Raw genomic sequence first — 25,229 nt, forward strand, 5'->3', positions numbered from 1 at the left:
TTAAGTTGTCATTTTCCATTTTATTTAGGAGAATCATGTGACACGCTTGCTAATCCGTTTGTAGACTAGGTCTCCCAATGTAAGGGTCTGAAAGAGGAACTCAGTATGAGCAAAGTGCCACAACACTTGTTTTTAAGAGACCAGTTAGGTTTTACTTACATTAGTGATAGTGTCGCCCGACAGCTCTGTGACTGATTCAATACCCTTCAATGAAACTGACAGCTTGGTCCCATTCAGATGTACCACAGACTACAAAGAAAGAGCATGAGATTTTAAAAAAAAAAAAAAAAAAAAAAAAAAAAACCTAGAGCTTGAAATAAATACCAGATGCACATCATAAGTAAAGTGTCAAACTTTCAATGGAATCGACAGTTAAGAATTCCCATTGTAGTACATTTTACAGATGCAGTACAAGGCCCCATGTTCTACAGGCTTTGAAGGAATAGGTCTAGATCAGAATGCACGTTCCACATGGTCACAAATGTCAATTTAAACAGTTGATCGGATCATTTTAGCTGAAAGCCTGGTCTGAACAGCTAAATATGGTAAAATAGTCAAGTATAGGTTAATACTTTTCACAGGACCACAGCTCACCTTGACCTTCTCTCCTGTGAGGGTCTCCAACTCAGCTTCCTGCCCAACTGTGAAGGCATTCACCAGGACTTTGGTCCCTGTGGTTACAGTTACTTTGAAGTCATCTCCATTCTGCTCAATCTCAGTTATGCTTTTGAGGTCCTTGCCTTTTGCAATTAGGTCATCCGGGAGGCCTGGAAAAAAAAACCCCAACAACCACAACAGTTCATGAATTTTTTTTAATAATAGATTTAAAAAGAAGGAAAGTTTAAATGAAGCATCTTGCTTACAATAAACAAAGCCTTACCAATAGCCTTCATAAAAGGCTCAAAGTTCTCCTGGGACTCCAACTGAAATTTCCCTGCAAAAGCCATGTTGGACCTGAGTGAATGAGCTGTGGGTGGACATGGCTTATAAAGGTCACCTGATGGACCAGTTAACCACCTTCATGATGGATCTGATTGCACTGATCAGTACCCACCTGTGAACATTTAGTCACAAACGAGATTACTTGCCATAAATATGTAGAGGCTGTTTATTGTTGTCTCAATATTCAATCAAATGTGTGCATTAATGCACATTTGAAATATTTAAAATGTCCAATGATGTGCTGGTAGGTAGTCTGTTTTGCATTTACATGTTTAATCCTAAAATAGTTGCTAAGTGCCCCTGACAGTTGTTCATTCTGTGTTTGTCCACAGTCTATCTATGACCCTTGGTGAAGCAAATGTTATTCTGCCAGTCTCCCCCTCCTACTAAAGTTTCCCAGATAAGACCGGATGCCCAAAATGATGCTGAAACCTGTGCTGAATGATGTCACAGCTATAGTCTAGCAGTCATCTTTGTATTTTGTTTCAGATCTTTTTTTTTTTTTTAGAAATGTTAAGTTAATACTGTGCTTAAGAAATACTTTTAGTAGTATTTGTACAGTGCTTTTTACAGTGTACATTAGCACAAAGTGCCCCACATTAGTAGTGCCCCTAGTAAGACAGGTTTTAGTGGTGAGGAAAAACTGAAGTTGGTCAGGTCACAGATGTAGTGCAGTGTGGGCTACATCCAGGGATTGCTGGGAGAGTGAGAAGGTAGCAGCGAAGTCCATTGATTTAGTAAATGAGTGGGTTCTACACGTGTATCAGCATTTGACTTCAGAGACCATGCAGATGTGAACAGGAAGATTCTGAGAGGCCACAGATGTTGCATGGTCAGTTCACACCACAATGTTCTCAGGGTGAAATTTACCATCCTTATGTTAGTGAATGGTGCAAGACAGAAAAAAGGAAGAGGCTATGTTAGTATAGACAGACAGATTGGACAGACATTTTACAGTTTCAGAGAGAAATGTGGACAGGGCCTCTATACATATATATGTGTGTGTGTGGTGACATTAACTAATGCTGCTTTGCTAATGGTGAAGTAAGCATTGGTTAAAAGCTTGACTATAGATATATTTTTATTTTAGATTTAAATTTTAAGACTGTGCCTGATGCCCAAATACTCATTTGAAGGTTGTTCCATAGTATTGGTGCTCTGTACAAAAATGCACTGTTTCCAGCTGTGGTTTTATGTACATACAGTATTGATGGGAAGTTTGCCTCTTTTGTGGCACAGCTCCCACAGAAGAGCCTTCTCCAGTCTAATGAAGGAATTGTGATTTGTATAACCAGACCCACATATTACTCAGGTATACTGGACCATGACAAGTTTAAGGATGTTAAATCCATTTTTTTTTTTTTTTTTTCAAACTGGAAGCCAGTGAGGGGGAAGACAATACTGTACACATGTTCCGTTCTCCATGGTTCAGTGAGACAGCAGTAGTCTAGGTTGGAAAAGCATGTACCATTTTCTAAGAACCAGCAAGACATTTTGTAACCCTAGAAAATTAAGGTAAAACTTTAAATGTGACAAATATATGCACAAGGAACTGAGAAACAAAACAAGCACAGTCCGAGCTACTCTATTAGTCCACATCTAGCCCCTTCTGAATCAGTCACTAGCATTTCGGTCTTATCAGAGTATAAGATTAATACGCCAAATAGAACACACCTAAATGTGTAGTCACAATCACCAGGTTCACAGCACACCCTGTGATCAAGACCCCATTTTATTGGATAGGGCCAGAATCACAATGCTGAGTAATTTTAAACATTTAAAGCATAACTCGTATATTTAAATAAAAACCCAAGACCAGACCATTTTTTTTTTTGGTTTTTATTTGGCAGATGGAGCATCATGAGACACGTTTGCTGATCCTCTTGTAAACTATGCCCCCCACTGTCAGGGTCTGAAACAGCAAAAATATTACAAAAAGAGTGAGTAAGGAGTTGCAGAAAAGCACTACATGGATGTCCCACAAGGAACAATACCCAGCCTTTATACTCACATTTGTGATTGTGTCCCCTGACAGCACTGTGATCGATTCAATGCCCTTCAGCGATACAGACAGTGTGTTGCCATTCAGTTGAACGACAGACTGCGGGGGAAAAAAAAAAAAAAAAAAAAAAAAAAAAAGTTTATGAAAGCAGATCAGAGTTCCAGCCACATTTAGGTGATGTTCTAAACAGTCACTCACCTTGACCTTCTCTCCTGTAAGAGTCTCCAACTCTGCTTCCTTCCCAATTGTGAAGGAGTTTACCAAAACCTTTGGGCCTGTGGTCACAGTTACTTTAAAGTCATCTCCATTTTGCTCAATCTCAGTTATGCTTTTGATGTCTTTGCCTTTCTCAATTAGGTCATCAGGGAGCCCTGCAAAACACACAGCAGCACTGAATAGTTTTCAATACTACAAGCAATTCAAATATGCCAAGACGATTCACTTATTGGACTTACCAATAGCCTTCATGAAAGGCTCAAAGTTCTCCTGGGACTCCAGCTGGTACTTGCCTGAGAAAGCCATGTTGAACCTGACTGAGTGAGTGAGGTGCAAGTGACTCTGGTCGCCTTATATAGGTCACCTGGAGCAATAATTAACCCGTCGGCATCAGGGCTCTGATTTCATTGATAAGCCACCGCAGATGATCTCATCGATTGAGAAAGTGAGTCAGGGGGGCTGGCGCCGATTAAACCATTGTTCAGCCGTGGTGAGTATGCGTCCATCGCATAGTGCAAAAGCTTGCTTTTTAAAAAATGTACTTTCATTTGTGGTGTGATTGAATGAATTGCCATGCCCGTGCCCTCCTGTTCAATTTAAATACTGCGAGAATCTTGTTGAAGTAGCATGTCCTGCGTAATTAACCAAGCTTGTTGTGTTAAATCACAATAAATAATATTTAATTTAATAAAAGGTGATCGTTAAGGTCGATGCTTTTCAACCGCTTTAACTGCGTGTGTTGCAATGAACTAACTGTATATACGCGCCACCGCCGCTAGGCGGCGCATGCGTCTTAACGCACGACCTCCAGTCTGGTGTTACACTCAAATGTGTTCCGCGGGAGTCCTCTGTTCAACTCGAGGGGTTTTCTACTGTTTTTAAAAAAGCGCCGAACTCCGGTCTCTTTTTGCTATCGCTTGAATTCTCGACTGAGGGCTAATATTGGACGTTCGGGTCGGTCTGCATGTTTTTGTGACTAGTCTGAACTTTGACCTGATTGCCGGAAAGGCGGACTTAAATATATTCTTAGTGCTTACATTTCAGTGTGCCTCAAATTCGATTAACTTTGCACTTTGCAGTTTTTACGTAGATTTAAAGAAAGTATTTTTAACACGAATGTTGTGTCTTGTGTTCTGTTTGATCAACGTGTGCTGAAATAGATGCTCTACTGCAGCACCCGAGGTGGGGTGCAAGGATGGGCTTTCCGGGATGTGCTGTTCTCGGGATATGCCCCGGACGGCGGGATGTTCATGCCCGAGGTTGTTCCTCGTCTGTCACATGACACTTTAAGGTCCTGGGCCGGCCTGTCCTACCCCGAGCTCGTCCGTGAAGTGTGCTCGCTTTTCATCCCTGAGCACCAGATACCCCGCAGGGATTTAGAAGGTGAGGACGCGCCCTTGACACTTTTATTTTGCTCGGCACAGTAGTGATTTAATAGAGAACCTCTTCGTGTCTCTCCAGGCCTCGTTTCAGAAGCACTTTCAAAGTTCTCTGTGCCCGGCGCTGTGAGGTTAGTCCAAATGAAGGAGGGTCTCTCCATCTTGGAACTCTTTCATGGAGAAACGATGGCCTTCAAAGATTTAGCCATGACCTGCACCGTCCGCTTCTTGGAGTATTTCCTACGCAAGGAGAGCAGCCGAGCCACCATACTTGTTGGTGAGAGATTTGCATCCAAACTAGAGAACTGGGCCAGAATCGTTCCCCGTCAGCCTCACTGCGGTATGGCTTCTCAGGCACGTCAGGGGACACGGGTGGCTCCGCCATCTGCAGCGCCCGGGGCCTGGCTGGAGTGGACGTGGTGGTGGTCTTCCCACGTGGACGCATCACCCAGGTTCAGGAGAGGCAGATGACCACCGTTCTTGAAGACAACATCCACGTGTTTGCAGGTGATTTGAGGAGGAGCACCTGCATGCAAACCGGGCTCTCTAGTGGCGGAGAGGTTCCCTGGTCCTTAGCCTTTTCTCTATCTGCTTGCAGCGGATGGGAGCTCGGATGACATTGACGTGCCCTTGCGGCGACTATTTGCCGATCAGGATCTGGTGAAGCGCCATGGCCTGATGAGCCTGAACTCGGTGAACGTGTCCCGCATCCTGGTGCAGGTGGCCCATTTTCTGTATGCCTACCTGCAGCTCAGCGGTGTAGAGCACACACGGGGAGCAGAGGCCGTCCCTGTCCTGGAAGTGGTGGTACCGACTGGGGGCGCTGGGAACATTGCAGGTTGGTAGAGTTCTTTTTTTTTTTTTTTTTTTTTTTTCCCTTCTTCTCTTCTAGCTAGGGTTCCCAAACTTTTCTAAGGACACTTACGCTTGGACTGAGGATCCACGGGGGTTACGCAATAAAGCACAACTTCTCAGTTGCCTGGATAATAAAAGTAATGAATGCCCCGTGGGGATAAAGGAAGGAGCATTCCTATTGGTTAGTCTAGCTAACTGTGAAATCGTGCTTTTGTAGATCTCCCTCCAGAAGATCCCCAAGCTCTGCCTCTGTTTTTGTCTCGTCAGCGGGCTGCATTGTAAAGCACATGGGAGTTCCTCTTCGCCTTGTCGCCATGGTGAACTCCAATGACATTGTGCACCGTGCAGTTCAGAGCGCCGACTTCTCCATGGCGACCAGTGTCAAGAAGACCCTGGCTCCTGCAATAGACATTCAGGTTCTCCCAACTGTCGTTCTCCACATGTACATAGACGAGGGCGTACGTTTGACGGCCGCGTGCACGTTGTGTCCCTAGGACCCCTACAACATGGAGCGTGTCTTCTGGCTGTTGTCCGGTAAGGATGGGGCACTGGTGAAAGAGCTGATGGAAGAGTTTCAGAGCTCCCACCATCTCGCTCTGCCAGAGACTCTGCATAAAGGGGTCAGTCTCTTAAAACCTCTAACGCCCTTTAATGTACCTTCTGTAAGGAACGTGGCACATGCTGAAGGTTTCCGTTCTCCACTTCTGCAGCTTTCAGCTCTGCTGTCCAGTGGGAGTGTGTCTGATAACGGGATAGTGGAGGCCATGCAGAGGTGCTGGAAGGAGAATCAGTATCTTGTTTGTCCCCACACCGCAGTGGCTGTGTGGCATCATTACCACACGCAACCTCGCCCAGGGGAAAAGAGGTTTGAGACGCAGGGATACACGCACACACGCACACACACATGCACAAACTCCTCTTAAAAACACACGCCTGTTTTAAACAAATAGCAGCTGATCACACGCCTCTTGTGCACATAAAGGACGTCCTTGCATATACTATTCCACACCAGGTTGCCAATGTCTTGAATAAAACATGCAAATAGGGTGCTGGATCACCCCTGTGCAAGAAATCATCCTCTCATTCTTTCCATGCAGGTGCTGCATAGCAACAGCGTCGCCGGCTAAGTTCCAAGGGGCAGTGGAGAGGGCAGGCCTGACTCTTGACCTCCCGGAGGGGGTGAAGGCTTTAGGGAGCCGGGCTACCCGCTGCACGGACCTGGAGAGTGGAGAAGACTGGGAGGGCTTGTTGAGGGAACGCATTTATTCCATAGGCCTAGCCAGGCAGGGCGGCTCTCTGTTTTATTCAGACTGAACTCTTATCCCGTGTAACCTGAACACGAGCTATATGGTGAGATTATTGTTGTAATCTGGACCCTGTTTCATCATATTCTATGTACTATTTGAATACTAGTTTAATAATCGGGCATGCACTGATCCAGCTTTCGCAGTTCCATTACCAATACATGGCGTTTCGATATCAACCGGTCCAGAGTACTGTTCCGACACTAGTATTTCATGAGGAGGAACCTAAGATTACCCTTTTTTGTCTAATGAAATGTATTAATTTTTTTTTCTGTTTGGCATGATGCTTTATTAAGTTGGGTGTTTTATACATTTGTAGTGCTGTGGCCTCCAGGCGACGTGAGCACTTTGTTGGCTATTTCTTAGCTAAACATGCAATTACACCTGCTCACACCTACACTTTAATGTAATAGATTGGTTTCATTGATTTGACCGATATACAATACACTTAATGGCTCTGAGCATCCCTATAAATAATAATAATTAATTAATTGCTTAGATGAAAGAACATGTATCATGTGGCTAGCATATCTTACTCTATCAGAATACCCTGTGCTTTGCATGAACTCATTTAATTTTATGATTAGCCACTAGGTGATAACAGGGTCTCTCTGACCTGGTGGACTTTGACATTACTCTACTGAGTACGTGGTCACCAATGGTATCATGATCTTTAGCTATAAAGGTCTTGGCTATAGTATGACAATATTCAAACTTTCACACCAACGGCCTGCTCATTCACATCGAAGGTTACATATTACATAAAGTTGCACTCACTGACAGATAAGCATGTGCAAAAAGTTCACTGGACTTGTCACAGTAATAAAAGTGAGTTATAAAGCTTGTGCCTTTTTGCCACATTGCCACAGCATTGTTGTCTCTTGGAAAGGGTTTTGTAAGCCTTTATGTCTTACAGTTCCTGTGTCTATTACATCCTGAAATCAGATTTTGAGATGACCTGGTTTATATGTTATAATAAATGTGCATACTGTATAGGCCCAAGGGTGGACTTTATGCATAAAAGCATCTGCCAGATTAACGTAATGTAATGTGCATGTGACATGCTTGGCTCTTCTAAAATCATTACAGTTGATGGAACATTTTTAGAGGCATCTATGGACTTTTAAACAGCATTTTTTCCACAGATTTAATCACAAAGCAGAGGCAAAGTTTCACACCAAAGCTATTTTTCAGACTTTATTCATCTCATTGTACAGTCCATGCAAGTAAGCACTTCTACAGTATAAGGCAGTGTAGTATTGATCTTATCACGGCTTTTTATAGATCAATTCAAATTTATTTTACTGTACAAAATCTATGTACACAGGTATGCTAAAGTCATTTATCGGGACAATTTTCTGGTCGGACGTTGTGTGAAACTTCATTGGTGGAATCTGTAGGGATGGGGGTGGCTGCTCATGTGCAAAAGTTTCATGAGAAGCTCCTTGCCATTCTCTGACTGGGAATCGTTCTCGTTATCGCCATCCAGACACGATTGGTCGACAGTGCAGCCCTCTTGAGGACGACACATTCGTGGAAAGAACATTAGAAAAATACGTGGGAAACTGACATTTATTTTACTGACATTTATCGGTTGGCGCTAACATTGCTCCAAATGTAAAGATGCACTAGAACTCTGCTCTTACCTGAGTCACAGCAGATACCTGGGGCAGCACAGTGGCCATCCTCAGAGCCACAGGCTTTTCCTCCGGCCTCACAAGGAGAAGGAAGAAAGTTCTCCTCCAGGCAGCGTGCCGTTTCAGGTGAGCCCATGTAGCAGCCAAGGCCTTCTCCACAGCAGATGCTGGGACCAAAACAGCGACCCCGGTCCCCAGGGCCACATGACAAACACTGAGCACGAAACGGAAATATTAACCTGTCTACTGCCAGATAGATACATCAATTGTACACCAACAAACATTTAAAAATGGTAACATACTTGTCTTTAATGAGCAGTTATATGTTATTAGTCAAACAAATAAGTGTCCACTCACTTGTCTGGACGGGAAATCTTGTGCAGCTCTTTTTCCACCGATGGGACAGTTGGAGATGTAACAGGCTGTGCAGGCAGACAGCAGGCACAGTAGGCAGAAAACTGAGACAGGCGCTCCCGACATGGTTCTGGCTGTGATAAAATAACAAATTTAAATGACACATATAGGACCGCATACCATTTTGATATTTTAAAGGTTGAGCAAGGTTTGAAAAATATACTTACTTTTGCTATGATGAGGCTGAAGTCAGTATATTTTGAGGAGTACAGATACCAGCGTAGTGATTCACACGTTTAAATGTGTCCTTATATACCATTTACGCAATCTTAAATCGTGATGTGGCTATCACGCCTTCTATTAACAGTCACCTGCAGGTCAATTGTCTGACCTGTCCAGGGCAATGGAATGGACAGCAAGTTGACCGCTAACAAGGATTTGCATGACTTTGCATGAATATGACTATGCATGAGAACATTATGGTTAAATCAGACTTGCAGGGTTGAATTGTAACATGAATTTACATATCCAAATTAGCAGGAAAGTTATAGAAATTGTATGAGGCAATTATTGCCTTTCTAGAAAAGTTAAAACTTTTATGTGTTAATAATAGCCTCAGAGCTGTGGTCATATACATTCCTGCCATCTATCTTTTATAAACGCCAGATAGGGATAGGAATAGGAAGTTGATCTCAGTCAACTCTTATTATAAGAGTACTGAATATTTTTTTAAAAACACTGTAGTTTTTTTCATAATTTAATTTAATATTTTAATGCAGTGAAGCTTTCTCCGTCTGTAATGTTATAGTGTAAGTAGCATGAAATGCATATTGTGCCATAATGCAGAGAGGGGAAATTGTGGCCTAATTACACTGGAAGGACAGGACTTGAATGAAGATTTAGATATAAAAAGAATAATAATTTATCACTGAGGTCACAAATTAATAGATCACCCATTCAGACCTGGCAGCTGCTCAATAATTTGGACCTAATGGATCTCAAATTGCACACCTAACAACTGAATTAGACGATATTACACATCCATGGCCCAAAATGAAGATAATGAATCTGACGTCACCCGTTTTTAATGAGTTGATGACGCACCTCTGAACTAAATCAAAATTACTTTTTTATTTTGTATAATTATTTAGAATACCATGTTCTTCTGTTTATTTTACAGAAACTGCAAGAAACTTGAAAACTGTGTGCCGTAAATAACGAGGCCACGGGTAGGCTATGAATTAACGAGGTCAAAAGGTCGTTTCATGATGTCATAGTTTATGTGTTGCTTAGCAACTGTAGCATATTAATGGACTATATTGTTTGGCGGAAGACTTTTTCCAAATCATCCGCCAAATCAATAATTTAAAAAAACTTAAAAGCTAGATTAAAATACTCATTTGAAATAAATGTATACATACAGTAATTCATATACATATAGATTCAAATAATGTATGTAATGTTTATCCAACAGATGTTTTTATTAGGTTTGATTTAGAATGAATGATAATGCAGAGCATTAAAATGAATTAAAATCCTCTCTGGATCATTGCGCTCCAGAGACAATCCCGTCTTAATTTCTGACCGCCGACCGACTCGGCGGCCGCCGCTCCGCCTCCTGCGCGACTGGCTCCCCGTTCCGGCTCCACCTGCGCTCGGCGAGCGGGGCTGAACATGGCGGAGTTCCGCTCGCTGCGCGGCGGCCGCCGGCGCGTTCGGTGGTAACGCCGGCGTTCGCGACCGGGTCGTCCGCGGAGCGGCGTGTGTGACGCGTCGCCATCTTTGTGCGGCGCGTCCGAATCTGCTGAACCGACTCCGGCTCACTTGACAAGCCGGGGGGGGGCAGTTTCGCAAGACGGCCCGCGTCTGGACCGGGTTATCGGGGGCTCGACTGGGAAAACATGTTTTGCAGGTAAAGTAAGACCGAGCGCTTGTGTGTGTTTTGTTTCAGGGATAAAAGTCCAGTTTATTTTTTTTATTTTTTCTGAGCAGCGTGACTGTCAGCTGACACTATTCTTCAGTGATAAGGCCAGATGTAGCCCTCATACCGCCACTTATTAAACCGCAGCCTTCATAAACCGCCCTTTCTGTTTGTGAGTGGTGACGATGTGACGTCACGCGTCACGCACGTTCGGGTGTGCTCTTTGTTTTTGCCGTGTGGCGTAAGACCCCCGGCCCCCTCCCACACGCGTTTTAATAAATCCCGCCCATCCCCCCACCCTCCATCACGTCCGGCTATCTCCTCTAATGGACCTCCCTAATGGACCATCCCGCTTTCCTGTCCAGAAATGTCTGTGGCGTGACGGTCTGCTGTCATGGTTTTGGCTCTGAATGTGAAATGTGTAGAATGTTGGAGTCCCCAATCCAGAAGGTTTTCATTCCAGACCTCGGGCTTGAAGATTGTAAATGAAAACGGGAAAGGATCCAGTCTGTATTTTTTATTTTTTTTTAATGTTATGGCGAATGCGTGTTTGAAATGACGTTGGAATGTGACATCATTTGATGGGTGGACCAACAGAAAATGAATCGCTGCTTTGCATTGTAGTTGTAGTCGTGAAATACACACGTTGATGTTTGGGGGGGACACTGACTGGGTGTGTCATGGCGGGTTTCAGCAATGAGTAGAATAGCTGTCCAGCCAGGTGGCTCCCCAACTTCACCAGTGACCTAGGGGCTAAGGAAGTGGACTCGTAATGGAAGGGTTGCGGGTACAAACCTCAAACCGTCAATTTGTTGCCACCATTGTCACATGCCCCCGGCGAAGATGGGAAGCCACCTTGAGCACACCAGTGCCCACACACTGCTCCCTGGATGCCTTCCATGACAGCCAATAAGGGCAATGGGTTCAATGCAGAGGACAAAAACAATCACTTTCACAGCCCTCAGTCCATCCCAACATTTTTTTTTTTCCACGTGTGATCTATTTAACATCCAAGACACCTCTAACCGATAAGGCACACAGTGAGCATTAGATTTAGGTTATGTTGACATATTGTACATTACAAAATTACAAATTATCGTCTGAAAATATATAGTGTGCAATGCAGAATACATAACTGGGATGCACATAGAACATTTGGGGTAGGACTGTGTCCCTAAAATAGCCCTTGCTGGGTGGGGTCAGTGTAATAGTCTAGTAACCAGAAGACCACAATGTCACAGGTTCAAACCCACCTACCACTGTGTCCCTGAGTAAGACTCTTAACCCTGAGGGTCTCCGGGGGGGGGGACTGAAAGTGAAGTGACACAGTGAAATTTGTCCTCTGCATTTAACCCATCACCCTGAGTGAGCAGTGAGCACCCCGGGGAGCAGTGTGAGGGGACGCTGTTTTCCTCAGTGGCACCTTGGCGGATCGGGATTCGAACCGGCAACCTGATTACGGGGCCTCTTCTTTAACCGCTAGGCCACCACTGCCCCTGTCTATCCCTGTAACTGCTGATAAATGCTGTAAATAATTTTTGCTCCTGCTCTATTGTCCCTACAGGTAATCACTACTCTCCCTGTGCAGTCCCACCGCGGGGATGTCGTCCGGCCCAGCCCTCCCGACCGCCGAGCTGGACTCCGTGGCGCCCCAGCCCGATTCGCTCTCGGTGTCTTCGCTGCTGTCCGGGGAGCTGGACGAGGGCGGCGGCGGGGGGCTGGAGGAGGAGCTGGGGGACCTGGAGGTGAACCCGTACGACGGGCTGCCCTTTTCCTCGCGCTACTACGCCATGCTGGAGCAGCGGCGCCGCCTGCCCGTGTGGAGCCTGAAGTACAGCCTGCTGGAGCACCTGGAGACCCACAGCATGGTGGTGCTCTGCGGGCCCAGTGGCTGTGGAAAGAGCACGCAGGTGAGACTTCTACCGGTGACATCCTGCATCCGGGATTGCAATGTAGAAATAATTAAAAAAAATAAGTGGTCTGATTAAGCCCACTGGTAGTAGCCTAGTGGGTAACACACTCGCCTATGAACCAGAAGACCCGGGTTCGAATCCCACTTACTACCATTGTGTCCCTGAGCAAGACACTTAACCCTAAGTTGCTCCAGGGAGACTGTCCCTGTAACTACTGATTGTAAGTCGCTCTGGATAAGGGCGTCTGGTAAATGCTGTAAATGTAAGCCAAAAAAAATGGTCCAAAAACGTGTCTTTCATTTCTGTTTATAATTTTGACAGGAAATCAGCATACCTTTATAATCCGGAACAGAAAGAGCAGTATATATTTAGTTTTTTTTTAAAAGCATTTACACTATGACCAACCATTAATCCTTTTTTTTTTTTTAATTATTATTCTATTTTTTTCTTCTCTCTGTTTTGTATTACGTTTCCCCTACACCTTCTTCCTTCCCTCTCTGCAGGTCCCTCAGTGGTGTGTGGAGTACGCGCTCTCGCGCGAGTTCCACGAAGGGCTGGTGTGCTGCAGCCAGCCGTACGCGGCCGCAGCCTGCAGTCTGGCCCTGCGCGTGGCGGACGAGATGGACCTGAGCCTGGGGCTGGAGGTGGGCTACCACGTCCCCCACGACGACGGCTGCACCCCGGACACGCTGCTCAGGTGAGTGGACGTGTCCTTAGTTCATAGCTCGCAGGAAGTGTCATAAAGTCTAAAATACCCAATGCGATGATATGTTGCTAGGTGACCATAGCTATTTCCCTATCTTAAATAATAGTTACGTGGTAGTGGAACAATAGTGTGAATTAATTTATTAGTAAATTTTATTGTGTTGCTAACAATGCTTTTTAAAATCTATTTTAACTATGATGGGTTATTGTTTGATTCTATACCCATGTTGCACCTCCTCTCACCTCCTTCCACGTGCTCCCGGTAGCTGCTCGCATTGAGTTCAAATCCTTGATGCTGCCTACAGGGCTGTAAATGGAAGTGCGCCCTCCTACATCAACACACTACTACCTAGCTACACTCCTGCACGCTCTCTCAGATCTGCAAACGAAACGAGACTAAAAATTCCCTCTTCACGGGGTCTCCGATCCCAATCGACTCTGTTCTCCTTTGTTGTCCCCGGCTGGTGGGACAACTTGTCCTGCTCCACTCGACTAGCCGAGACTACCACCACCTTTTAAGAAGCAGTTGAAAACCCACTTATTCAAAAAGTATTTCAGACGAGTCCAACACACACGCACATGCACACACTGCACAAAATAAAAAAAAAAAAAATGCGTCTAACACTTAACAATTTGCGAGCATGTTCTATTCCTGACAAATTAGGCCTTATCAGGGCTCTTAGTTTTTGTAACTCAAAATCTATGGAAACCCAGTGAGAATTGCTGGTGTCTTCCTGTTGTAAGTCGCTTTGGATAAAAAAAGTAAATTTTATAGTTGATCCGTACTTGCTTCGGCAGCACATATACTAAAATTGAAACAATACAGAGAAGTTTAGCATGGCCCCTGCGCAAGGATGACACGCAAATTCGTGAAGTGTTCCATATTTTGGGGCAGTGGTGGCCTAGCGGCTAAGGAAGTGGCCCCGAAATCAGAAGGTTGCCGGTTCGAATCCCGATCCGCCAAGGTGCCACTGAGGTGCCACTGAGCAAAGCACCGTCCCCCCACACTGCTCCCCGGGCACCTGTCTTGGCTGCCCACTGCTCACTCAGGGTGATGGGATAAATGCAGAGGACAAATTTCACTGTGTGCACCATGTGCTCTCCTGCTGTGTATCACAAGTGACAATCACTTCACTTTATTATTATTTATTATTATATGTATTTGGTTTGTTCTCTCAGGTTCGAGACAGACTCTCTGTTGTTGGGGGACATGATGTCGGACCCTCTGCTGAGGCAGTACGGCGTGCTGGTTCTGGACGAGGTCCAGGAGCGGACGCTGTCCACGGACGCGCTGCTCGGGCTGTTGAGGGACGTGTGCCGGCAGAGGGGCGAGCTGCGCGTGGTGGTCCTCGCGGACCCTCCCGCCGCTGCCGGCATCGCGGCCTTCCTGGGCGACAACGTGCCCCTCCTCGCCCTGCCCGCCCCCCCGGAAGCGGCTCCCACGGAGACGCTGCACCGGGACCTGCCGGCGGGCCGGGAGCCGGCGGCCGCTTGCTGCCACATGGTGCTGGATCTCCACCGCAGGGGGGAGGAGGGGGACGTGCTAGTCTTCCTGCCCAGTTCCCAGGTAAAGTGGCCTTTGTAGTGGGGTGAAGGCTTAATCCCAGAACTCCCTGCTTTCAATGTGGCTGGGTGCGTGGTCCTTTCACTCGCTCAGTTGGCCCACATCTTTTCAAGGCGCTTTAGATGTTTTCTCCTCTCAGCTTGAACAGAGTCCTTTATCTGGGTGTATCTGTTTCTTCCACCTCATCCCTTTCTGTCTCGCTGTCCCTTTTCTTCCTGGAGTCTCGGTGAACGTGACACTCGGACACCTTAATCCACATAATGGCACCAGTGGCTCAGGTGTCAAGAGATGAAACCATAAACCCTGCAATGGTCCCCCACAGAGGAAGACAATCCACTTTAATGGTTTCCTGACACACATATGCACACACACACACACACACGCACACGCTGTCACGTAAGTCTGCTCATGCAAATGTACTCCCTTTATGTCAACATCACCACGCCCTTTTCCTGGCCATGGCTCTGTTGTTGACGAGCAGCTGATCTTCATATGCATTTACATTTACATTTACAGCATTTATCAGACGCCCTTATCCAGAGCGACTTACAATCAGTAGTTACAGGGACAGTCCCCCCCTGGAGACACTTAAGTTTAAGTGTCTTGCTCAGGGACACAATGGTAGTAAGTGGGATTTGAACCCGGGTCTTCTGGTTCACAGGCGAGTGTCTTACCCACTAGGCTACTACCACCTTGCATCTTCATACTTACACAGTCAAACCAACTTTTATATCAAACAGTTAACGAACATGCACGCTGTATTGGAAAGAAAGAATAAGATTGAAGGATGGACGGGTGAAAGATTGAACAGCATCGCCCCTTTAAACTCCCTGCGGGAAAATCCCTTTAAGAAGGCCACGCCCACTCAGCTGCTGCAGGGACCAAAAATGACAGCCTGAGCGACCAAAATGAACTTTGAACTCTCTGTGTTGCGCTGTCCTCTGCCGCTGAGTCATTTCTTATTGTCCATGAAATGTGACGACCCCGAGCAGTGACAGAGAACATGGTGGGTTCTTAATATCCAGGGAGAAAAATGTTGCTTTTAGAACAGATTTCAAGGACATTCTTTTCGTTTTAAAGGGTTTAGGTTGATTAGTCCCTGAATACCTTACAGAAGATAGATCAGAATATATCCCACGGTGAACGCTTAAAGTTCTCTAAATTCTGCACAAAGTTCTGGAGAAGCAGCTGTTATGGATGGATAAAAACTATGGAATTCCATTATAGAGTTCTTTTAGAGATATAAACTTTCTTTTAACTGAACTTAATGTACTCGTCTATGTTATCCAGTGACATGCTTTGAAGTCTCCATCAGATTAATTTTTTTATTTTTGGAAGATAATAAGTGGCTCGGCTGGGTTGGATGGATGTTCGGAGCATGGAACTTGGGAGGTTTAAGGCTGGATGGCGATTTTACTTTCCTTTTCTAAATGTTTCTTGGTTGTTGCTTTTATTTCATAACTATTATTATATTTTAATTCATTTGTTATTTTTTTATTTTTTTTATTTTAAGGATGAATTACTCACTTTGAACTGCAAAGATTGCATGAGAGGGGCTAAATTAACGTGATTAACAAAAGGAAAATGTAGCTGTGCTGAAAAGCAACACTATGGCACTAAATGCTCAGTAAGCGTATTTCGACACTACTTCTTCAACTTTGACCCAGAACTAATGTCAATCAGGCCACGGGTCATACTGCCTGTGAGAGATGTCAAGCAAAGGTCATTTCTTTCCCATTCTGCTGTTGCCCACTCTCAGGAGGTGGAGGAGTGTGCGTCGCTGCTGGAAAAGGAGTGTGTGGCCCTCAGCCCCCAGCTGGGTTCCCTCAGGATCCAGCTTCTGCACATGGGGCTCGGCCCGGCCGCCCAGCACGTGTACGACTCTGAGACCGAGGCCCAGGGAGACACGCAGGAGCTGGGCGAACCAGATGCCAGTGGGCCCAGCCTGAGGCGCAGGGTTGTTCTCACAGACACGCTGGGAGAGGCGTCGTTCTCCATGTCCGACATGCGCTACGTCATCGACACGGGCCTCCAGCTCAAGACAGTGAGTCCTTACTCTGATTCGGTTGAGAAAAACCTTTTCCTAATTACGCCAACATCTGGCCCGTTCCGTCCTTCAGGTCTACAACCCACAGATCAGAGCTGACTCTCAAGTTCAGCGACCAATCAGCAAGCACCAGGCGGATTTACGAGCCCAGAGGGTGAACAGCGCTCTGCCTGGTGAGCTGATACGCTGGCCCTTTATCAGGTTTCACGCACCGGCCACAGAGAGCAATCCCAACCATGTTTCCTGTGCCACAACAGGAGTGTGTTTCCGGCTGTACCCCCAGTCCCTGTACGAGGAGGGCATGCCTGAGTCGCGCTCCCCTGGGGTGATTGAGGAGAACCTCAGCCACTTGGTGCTGCTGCTGAAACGGCTGGACATTGCGGACATGGGCCAGTGCAAGTTCCTGGATCGGCCTGGTGAGAGATTTGTTGTGTTTTTTTTTTTTGTTTTTTTGTCATGTGGCAACTTCACTGGCGGCTCTAGTTCTTCACAAATAATATTAGTCGTGCTCTGTAGATGAAAAGCCTTGATATTTTCCTCCATGTAGCCCCAGAGGCTCTGATGCAGGCCCTGGAGGACCTGGACTACCTGGCTGCTCTGGACGACGATGGTAACCTGTCAGAGGTCGGCATCATCATGTCTGAGCTCCCCCTGGAGCCCCCCCTGGCCAAAGCACTAATCGCCTCCTGCGAGTTTGACTGCGTCAACGAGCTGCTCACCATCACGGCCATGCTCACAGGTGAGAACGTCCATCCAAGCACCTGCTGCAGCAAGCTGGTTCCGCCATGCAAATTTGCACTGGCTGATTACGTTTACAGCTAACAGTAAGGTGTCTGGGTGCTCCCATGTTGTCCCGTACTGATGAATCGAAATTAACCTTACAATTTAAGACAAGTCACCATTTTCCTACATTTCCTTTGAAACTCGTGTTCTTTTTTTTTGGGGGGGGGGAGCAGTGAATATTGCAATTTTTTATTTAGAACCTCGTACTCTCTGTTTCTTTTTTAACACCATTTTAACAGAGGTGAAATGATTCCATCCTGATTGCTGGTTGTAAATTATAATTGAAGTGAAAGTGAAGCATTTTCATTAAGGGGGAAAAAACACACAACCTAATGAACCATCTTTCTTCACAAATTGTAGCAGGCCAAACAGAAGGGCTCATGACTCATAACTCATGAGGGGAGCCTTAAAAGGAACCCACTAAGACAGAACAGAGCAATTTAACAAGTAATTTATTCGCGAAAAAGACAGATAGATATAAATAAATAAATAAATAAATAAATAAGGGTGGCACAGCAAGAGCAGGATTGTTGGAACAGATGACTTCAGGCATCCTGCAACAGAACAAAAACACACCAAGACACCAGGACATTAACAACAGTGATAAGGTTATTCGATTTAAATATTTAGTTATAACTTCACTCTGGTACCCTGGCTGATGAAAACTTCTTTTGTAATTGTACATGTGTTGTGACACGCATGCCACATGTCCCAGGCTATTTATTTGTTCTTGTTTTGACAACTTGAGAAATGAATAAAGTGAATAAATTGTGTATGCTGGGTTTTAGCGCCACCTTGTTTCCTGATTCCTCCACCCAACAAAGAGGAGGCTGCAGCCACACACAGACGCCTCCTGTTGCACCCAGAGGGCGACCACTTCACCCTCATCAACGTCTACAATGCATACCTGCAACGTGAGTCCCATGCATCTAATGTACCGTCATGCCACATCAACTGTCTGCAAGCAGTAACACTGGCTGTCTGGCCTACTTTAGACAATGAGGACGAAGCGTGGTGTTCCACAAACTTCCTAAATGCCGCCGCGTTGCAATTGGCTGTGATAATCAGGGCGGAGTTGCTGGAGGTGATGCAGCGAATTGAGTTGCCCGTCTCCCCGCCAGCGTTTGGGTGCCAGGACAATTGCACCAACATCAAACGAGCTCTCATCTCAGGGTTCTTCCTGAAGGTCAGCAGCACTTCTCTTTCTCTCTTTCTGTCTCTTATTATAAAACTAATCATTTAATATCTCTCTCAGGTGGCGCACGATGTAGACGGCTTAGGGAACTACCTACTGCTGACCCACCGGCACGTAGCCCATCTCCACCCCTTCTCTTCGTACCTGTGTCGGCGGCCCCGCCCCAGCCCGCCAAGCTGGGTGCTTTACCATGACTTCACCATCTCCCATGACAACTGCATCCGCACAGCATCGGAGATCCATCCACATATGTGAGTGTGAATGCCAACATTTTTTGTTTTTTTTTTAATCAGTGCTGTAATTTGTATTTATTAATGGGGCAGTGGTGGCCCAGTGGGTAAGGTGCCACTGTTGGTGACCACAAGGTGGAGTCCATCCTCACGGGCAGTATCGCGTCCTGGTACGGCAGTTGTACTGCTCAGGACAAGAAAGCTCTGCAGAGGGTGGTGAAAACAGCTCAGAGGATCACAGGCCCACCACTCCCAGCAATAACGGACATTTACACCACGCGCTGTCTCAGGAAAACAAAGAGCATCCTGAAGGACCCCAGCCACCTTGCACTGTCACTTTTTACTTTCCTGCCATCAGGCAAGAGACTCAGGACAATTCACACACGCACATCACGATTTAGAAACAGTTTCTACCCCAGTGCCATCAGGCTATACAACACATAGTATGCACTGCACTTAAATTACACACAATCACTTTCATATGCAACTTATATATATTCACCCTTCTGTGACTTATTATTTATTGCTGCTGCACTTTGCCTTCTATGTCTTCTGTGTATCATGTTCTATGTTCTGTCGACGTGGGAGAGGTTTTCAAGTAAGAATTTCATTGTGCTCTGTACACTGTACTTTGTACATATGACAATAAACTTCAACCACAACTGAGGTCCCACTGAGCAAAGCACCATCCCCACACACTGCTCACCCAGGCGCCTTTCATGCTGCTCACTAAGGGTGATGCTTAAAAGCATACGACACATTTCGTTGTGTGCACCATGTGCTGTGCTGCAGTGTTTCACAATGACAATCACTTTCACTTTACATTTTTTTTTTTTTTTCCTCTTTAGGTTGGTCGAGTTGGCACCTCAATATTACCTTGGTAACCTTCCACCCAGTGAAGGAAAGGACTTACTGATGGAGTTAAGGCAGAGCCTGCTGCCTCCAGACGACCATGAGGACGAAGCAGCAAAAAGCCGAGGTGACGGTGCTGGTGAGACGCGAAACCAGTACAGCACTGAAATGTGTGTGCTGCAGTAGAAACGGACCTGGCTGGCCCACTCAGTGCACTTCAGAGCACTTTCGACCACCCCCAATAATAAATAAAATACTTGTTCCCACTTTCACTTTTAGAAATCTGTAGATTTCTAGAACAATCATTGTTTTACCCTGTTGTCTTTGTGCAATTATGAATGAAACACATCAAGAAACAGAATTTGCCTAATTTTAAATACTTTTGCTATGAACTCTGATGCAGTTTGATATGGAAATGTAGTTTAAAACTAAATGGGTTTTTCCTGTGATTGTTGTGCTGGAATGACTTTTTCCCTGTGGGCCAGTGCAATACAGAATAGGTGAAGCAGCCAGCTCTATTCATTACTGGCAATAAATCAGTGGTCAGCATCACTGTGGTTGCTGTGTCAATGCCATAAAACTGTGCAAACAGGAAGTACGTGAAGTTGTTCTTTTTCCTGGCATGGTACCACTGAATTAACTAGACAGAGAATTCATATTTAAGCAGAATTAATGCAAAATAATTTCTTCATCACGTGGATGTGATAAAAGACCGTTTTGAGTGTGGGTACACACAGAATTTTCACATCCATGCCCCTTCAATTAGCCTGTCATTAAAGCAAAAGACAGTAAGGACACTAAGAAATTCAATACTCTGGTGCTCAGATTTTTGACATTTGCATGCATGGCAGCCGAGATAATGTCTGCAATCGATCAATCAGGCAAACAATCAGGCTACCGAAGACAGTTGGAATGTCAAAGGGATTCCTATATTACGCCGTTTGTGCAGTACACTGGGTTAAATGTTATTTTATCACTGGACTAGATGAAAATTGGACAGAATCCAGCAAGACTGGAAGCCGCTCTCACTGTGGACTCTCAGGGCTGAATTGTGCAGCGGGTCCTGAGATTGTTTAGAGCTTCCATTTTGTGGGGCATGAAATCATTTTTGCTGTTTGTATTTTTCACCATTTGCTCACCACTTCCGCTCCCACATGTGTTGTGTGTCCATCAGAGCTCATTTGTGCTAAACATGTAAAACGCAAAAGAATAAAATTATTTGTTTGTGACTTCCCAGACAAATTTCAGTGAATATATTTCAGGAAAAGTCATTGCACTTAGTCCAAAGATTTTTTTTTGTGTGTGATTTTTAACAAATATATACATTCACACTTGTACAATTATATTTGCGTAACAATGTACATACAGAGGGTGATGTTTTTTTGTCACCTAGAAAATAAAATGTGACCTAATGGGCCTGGAGAATTCTGGAAGAGAAGGGCAGGGCAGGCTTCTTCTTCTTAGCTCGGCGTCCAGGGACTCTTCAATTTCCCTACCACGCAGCCTCAGGCCAGTAGGATCATACAAACCTGGTCATCTTCAGTGATGTCACACACGTGACAAAACTTCACCCACTGATTGCTCTCTCAATTTTGCCCTTGACCTAAATGTTTTACGTTTACGGCATTTATCAGACACTCTTATCCAGAGCGACTTACAATCAGTAGTTAAGGAAGCGGCCCCGTAATCAGAAGGTTGCCGGTTTGAATCCCGATCCATCGTTTAGTATCAGAAGGTGCATCATCTGCATCTGTGATGTAAAACCCTCCCCCAACTTTAACACGGTCCTCCCAGCCCATCTGCTGCTGAGTACCAGATCACTGGTAGATTAACACAGTCCCCACACACTGCTCCCCGGGTGCCTTTATGATGGTTAAAAGCAGAGGACGCATTTTGATGTGTCACCGTGTGCTGTGTATAACAATGACAATCACTTCACTTTCACTTCACTACGGGCACAGTCCCTCTGGAGAAACTCAGGGTTAAGTGTCTTGTTCAGACACAAAGGTAGTAAGTCAGCAAGAGAATAAAAAGTCCTGCTAGTGTCACTGACTGGACAAAATGCCGACGTTCAAGTATATGGTCCATTTATTAATTATATATATTTTAGATTTCTTTGTTGTCACACGAGCATCTGCATGCCTCTGTGCAGTGGTAACAGTATGTAGGAGGCATTTAATAAGCCAAAAACCTCGACCTTTCACAGCGCACAGTTCTCTATGACAATGAGGACTGTGTTGATTGCTGTAACCAAGACAACCCATATCATCCGGTTTCTATGCTGTCATGGGTTACATTCATTTCTAAACCGACAGGTGAGTGATAACTATCACCGACGACGCCGGTCGAATCGGACGGAATGGACACTCCATTGCGATCCCATCGGTGCTTATAGATGGAAGGGCCCTGCAAATGCTGCCACGTTTCATATTCTCGCGAGATTTCGTCACCGCAGCCGCGCCTGTTCCGCTACCCTCCACTAGCCGGCCTGCGCTCCACCGCAGCAGCCAGACTTCGGTCGCCGTGTCCGGGCTCCGTTGTGTGGAGCACGTTGCACGGAGCAGGCGTTGTAAACGCCGTTCAAAGTGGCGCTTTTATCATTAATAAAAATGTTGTTAGCCTAAAGCCACGCGTTGAAATAAAATAAAAACCATTTCTTTATTTATAAAGCTGAAAAGTGGAAGAGTATTAGACAAACATAGAATGCCATTGAAAAGTATTTACTGTTATGGTCACCAACATATTCCATCACTTAGTTAAAATAAAAAGTAGCCTTGCTCAAGGAAAAAACCCAGCATTTTCAATGCCCCTCTTCCTGATCAGGAATTTTACTGTCAATATTATTCTTCCACAACAACAACAACATTTATTTCTTATATAGCCCAAAATCACATACAGTATGTCTCAATGGGCTTTGACAGGCCCTACAGTTGACACCCCCCACACTTGACCCTTCTGCACACAAGGAAAAACTCCACACAAAAAAACTCCAGGAGAGAGAAAAAAAAAGAGAGGAAGAAACGTTGGGAAGGAGTGATACAAAGAGGGACCCCCTTCCAGGGTAGAGTGAGCCTGCAAATGGTGTCAGTGCAGGGTTGGATATGATATAATGATAAGTCCTACGGTTGTAGGGTTGGAGAAGTCCAGGATGTATTCAGTGTCATGGTCTAGATTACGTGTCCATAATGATGTTACTGGTCCATTTGAAGATCCCTGAAGCTGTAGTTGTAACGGTGGTGGTGGCTGTGGTGACCCTCTGGTTTGTTTCATGTTTTGTCCTTGTAAAGCAGTTGTCAGGAACCAGGATTTATTTGCTGGTCTCTTCACTGGGGTCTGCCAGTAGTCTGGGTGCTTGATTCCGTGTCTCGGAGAAAAACAAACAGAAGCAGCGGCAGACGGTTGCACTGTTCGACCGATACTGAAATATGTGGTTATAGTGGTATATTGGTGCTACAGTGGCCCGGTACCCTAACTAGGACAGCCTAACTGGTGAATTTAACTTTGTCTGTGTCTAACAGGGGGACTCTGTGATAAACTGGACTTTATAATTGACACTGCGTCAAAATCAAGTGAAATGAGGGTCTAGGACTTTAGCAAAAAGCCAGAGAAAACTCAAAACAGGTTTTGAGATTGGATTTAAACACTGAGACTGTGTCTGAATCCCGGACACTGACAGGCAAGCTGTTCCACAACTGTGCCTGCTGGCACAAATAATTTCAAAATATTATTCTTCCACAAATAATTTCAAAAATCCAATAATTGTCTAACAATTACAATAAACATATGAGGTGCTGCATATGAGGTATTGTATTTTCAGAAGAGGGCTCTGATCGCTGGATATGCCTTTAATGAGGCCAATGTCTTATCTGAATCTTGAAGATACCTCTGTACCTCATCCTCCGCTGTAGAATAGTCCACAGAGGTATCTTCTGGCTCATTTCCCACTGAGGCATGTCCAGTGGTGCTGGCATTATTAGAAGGTTCTGTGTTGAGGAGACGAGCCTCTTGGACAGATGGCACATATCTGGCAACACATTTTACAGCCCAAAGCACGTTGCTGCTCCCTGTTGACTTAAGAGTGAAACTCTCCATGTCACAGCAACAGGTAAAAAAATACACACACACAGAATCGAAAGTTTGAATGACTTTAATGACGTGATTATAAAAAAAGCATGAATTAATTATTCTCGCACTCATACTGTACTTGGAGAAAATGGAACATTTTGTGGAAACGTTTGACACTGTTACACGCAGTATTACGGGCAGATGGCTTTTGCGGGCGCACACGTGTCCCGGGGTGGCGCGGATTACATTTACATTTACATTTACAGCATTTATCAGACGCCCTTATCCAGAGCGACTTACAATCATGTAGTTACAGGGACAGTCCCCGTGGAGCAACTTAGGGTTAAGTGTCTTGCTTAGGGACACAATGGTAGTACGTGGGATTCGAACCCGGGTCTTCTGGTTCATAGGCGAGTGTGCTACCCACTAGGCTACTACCACGCGGATCAGACAGCCGTGTAATCCATTTATTTCAACAAAGTAACTGTATTCTGATTAAACGGCAACTGTAACGAAATACAGTCGCTCATATTTTGTATTCTAAATACGTAACGCCGGTACATGTATTCCGTTACTCCCCAACTGTCATGATCCGGTCCGGAAGGGCTTCTAAATAGATACCTGTGTGCATCAATGGTTTCCAGCAGTCTTGTTTATAGAGATGGTGCTCAAGTAAGAATTGCATTGTGTTTGGTACATTGTACTCTGTACATAGGATGATAAACTACTTGACTTGACTTGTCTATCTGATCTGTAAGTCTGTCTATTTATGTGCATTGCGAACTGTGGAGAGTTGTACTTAGTAGGGGAAATATATTTGCACCTTTGTCTTACTGAGGGACAGCAGTGCTTGGATGAACTGATTACACCAGTCAGCCAAAACACAAGCATAACCCAACTAATATTGCGCATGTACCCCTTCTACCACGTAAACAGTCCTCTCCCTGTAACTTCTGAGAGAGGTGATTCATCCGTCTATCTGACCTTCTTTCACACAATTTCCTAATAGTGCCAGATTGTATTGATGTCTAAAGATTTTGAAGTCTTTCTCCCCTCCGTGTTGCATTAATTTTCATATTTCTTTCCATTCGGTTTCAGTGTAAATGAGCCTGAAATCGCGTACACTATGCGGACCTGGCAACCGCGCGTGTTTCAGAAACTTCGTGCAAGTCTCATTCACCGTCAATTAACCTCCTTTTCCAGAAATTCCGAACTGTACTGATGTCAGAGGACTTTGAATGTGTTCCTTTTTGCTTGTGCAGTAA

General features: G+C 45.1%; 5 protein-coding genes and 1 non-coding gene across 6 annotated transcripts; 3 read left to right on the forward strand and 3 right to left on the reverse strand.

The window, feature by feature from the left end:
- Positions 1-33: 33 nt before the first annotated feature.
- LOC114786497 (fatty acid-binding protein, liver-type-like) lies at positions 34-947 on the reverse strand. Its single transcript, XM_028973654.1, has 4 exons — positions 881-947; positions 595-767; positions 160-249; positions 34-87 (listed from the first exon to the last, which is right to left on the reverse strand). The coding sequence occupies exons 1-4, from the start codon at positions 945-947 to the stop codon at positions 34-36; spliced, it is 384 nt and encodes a 127-aa protein (XP_028829487.1).
- A 1,853-nt stretch (positions 948-2,800) lies between these two features.
- Positions 2,801-3,481, reverse strand: LOC114786496 (fatty acid-binding protein, liver-type-like). Its single transcript, XM_028973653.1, has 4 exons — positions 3,400-3,481; positions 3,143-3,315; positions 2,954-3,043; positions 2,801-2,854 (listed from the first exon to the last, which is right to left on the reverse strand). The coding sequence occupies exons 1-4, from the start codon at positions 3,464-3,466 to the stop codon at positions 2,801-2,803; spliced, it is 384 nt and encodes a 127-aa protein (XP_028829486.1). The 5' UTR covers positions 3,467-3,481.
- A 482-nt stretch (positions 3,482-3,963) lies between these two features.
- Positions 3,964-7,538, forward strand: thnsl2 (threonine synthase-like 2). Its single transcript, XM_028973921.1, has 9 exons — positions 3,964-4,114; positions 4,321-4,543; positions 4,622-4,816; positions 4,894-5,046; positions 5,138-5,377; positions 5,662-5,810; positions 5,889-6,014; positions 6,105-6,259; positions 6,492-7,538. Exons 2-9 carry the CDS (start codon positions 4,321-4,323, stop codon positions 6,706-6,708), a joined length of 1,458 nt encoding a protein of 485 aa, XP_028829754.1. The 5' UTR covers positions 3,964-4,114; the 3' UTR covers positions 6,709-7,538.
- Positions 7,539-7,868: 330 nt separating this feature from the next.
- On the reverse strand, positions 7,869-8,963 carry oxt (oxytocin). The gene is made up of 4 exons (XM_028972926.1): positions 8,917-8,963; positions 8,693-8,823; positions 8,345-8,549; positions 7,869-8,213 (listed from the first exon to the last, which is right to left on the reverse strand). The coding sequence occupies exons 2-4, from the start codon at positions 8,813-8,815 to the stop codon at positions 8,080-8,082; spliced, it is 462 nt and encodes a 153-aa protein (XP_028828759.1). The 5' UTR covers positions 8,816-8,823; positions 8,917-8,963; the 3' UTR covers positions 7,869-8,079.
- A 1,299-nt stretch (positions 8,964-10,262) lies between these two features.
- dqx1 (DEAQ box RNA-dependent ATPase 1) lies at positions 10,263-21,135 on the forward strand. Its single transcript, XM_028973072.1, has 12 exons — positions 10,263-10,601; positions 12,175-12,520; positions 13,027-13,220; positions 14,408-14,795; positions 16,552-16,836; positions 16,913-17,012; positions 17,097-17,255; positions 17,387-17,578; positions 18,411-18,536; positions 18,618-18,808; positions 18,878-19,068; positions 19,896-21,135. The coding sequence occupies exons 2-12, from the start codon at positions 12,212-12,214 to the stop codon at positions 20,083-20,085; spliced, it is 2,325 nt and encodes a 774-aa protein (XP_028828905.1). The 5' UTR covers positions 10,263-10,601; positions 12,175-12,211; the 3' UTR covers positions 20,086-21,135.
- LOC114787223 (U6 spliceosomal RNA) lies at positions 14,011-14,117 on the forward strand. The gene has a single exon (XR_003749357.1). It is a non-coding gene; the product is annotated as a U6 spliceosomal RNA (small nuclear RNA).
- Positions 21,136-25,229: the final 4,094 nt, after the last annotated feature.

This window comes from Denticeps clupeoides, chromosome 3, assembly GCF_900700375.1.
Source record: "Denticeps clupeoides chromosome 3, fDenClu1.1, whole genome shotgun sequence".
Lineage (NCBI taxonomy): Eukaryota > Metazoa > Chordata > Actinopteri > Clupeiformes > Denticipitidae > Denticeps > Denticeps clupeoides.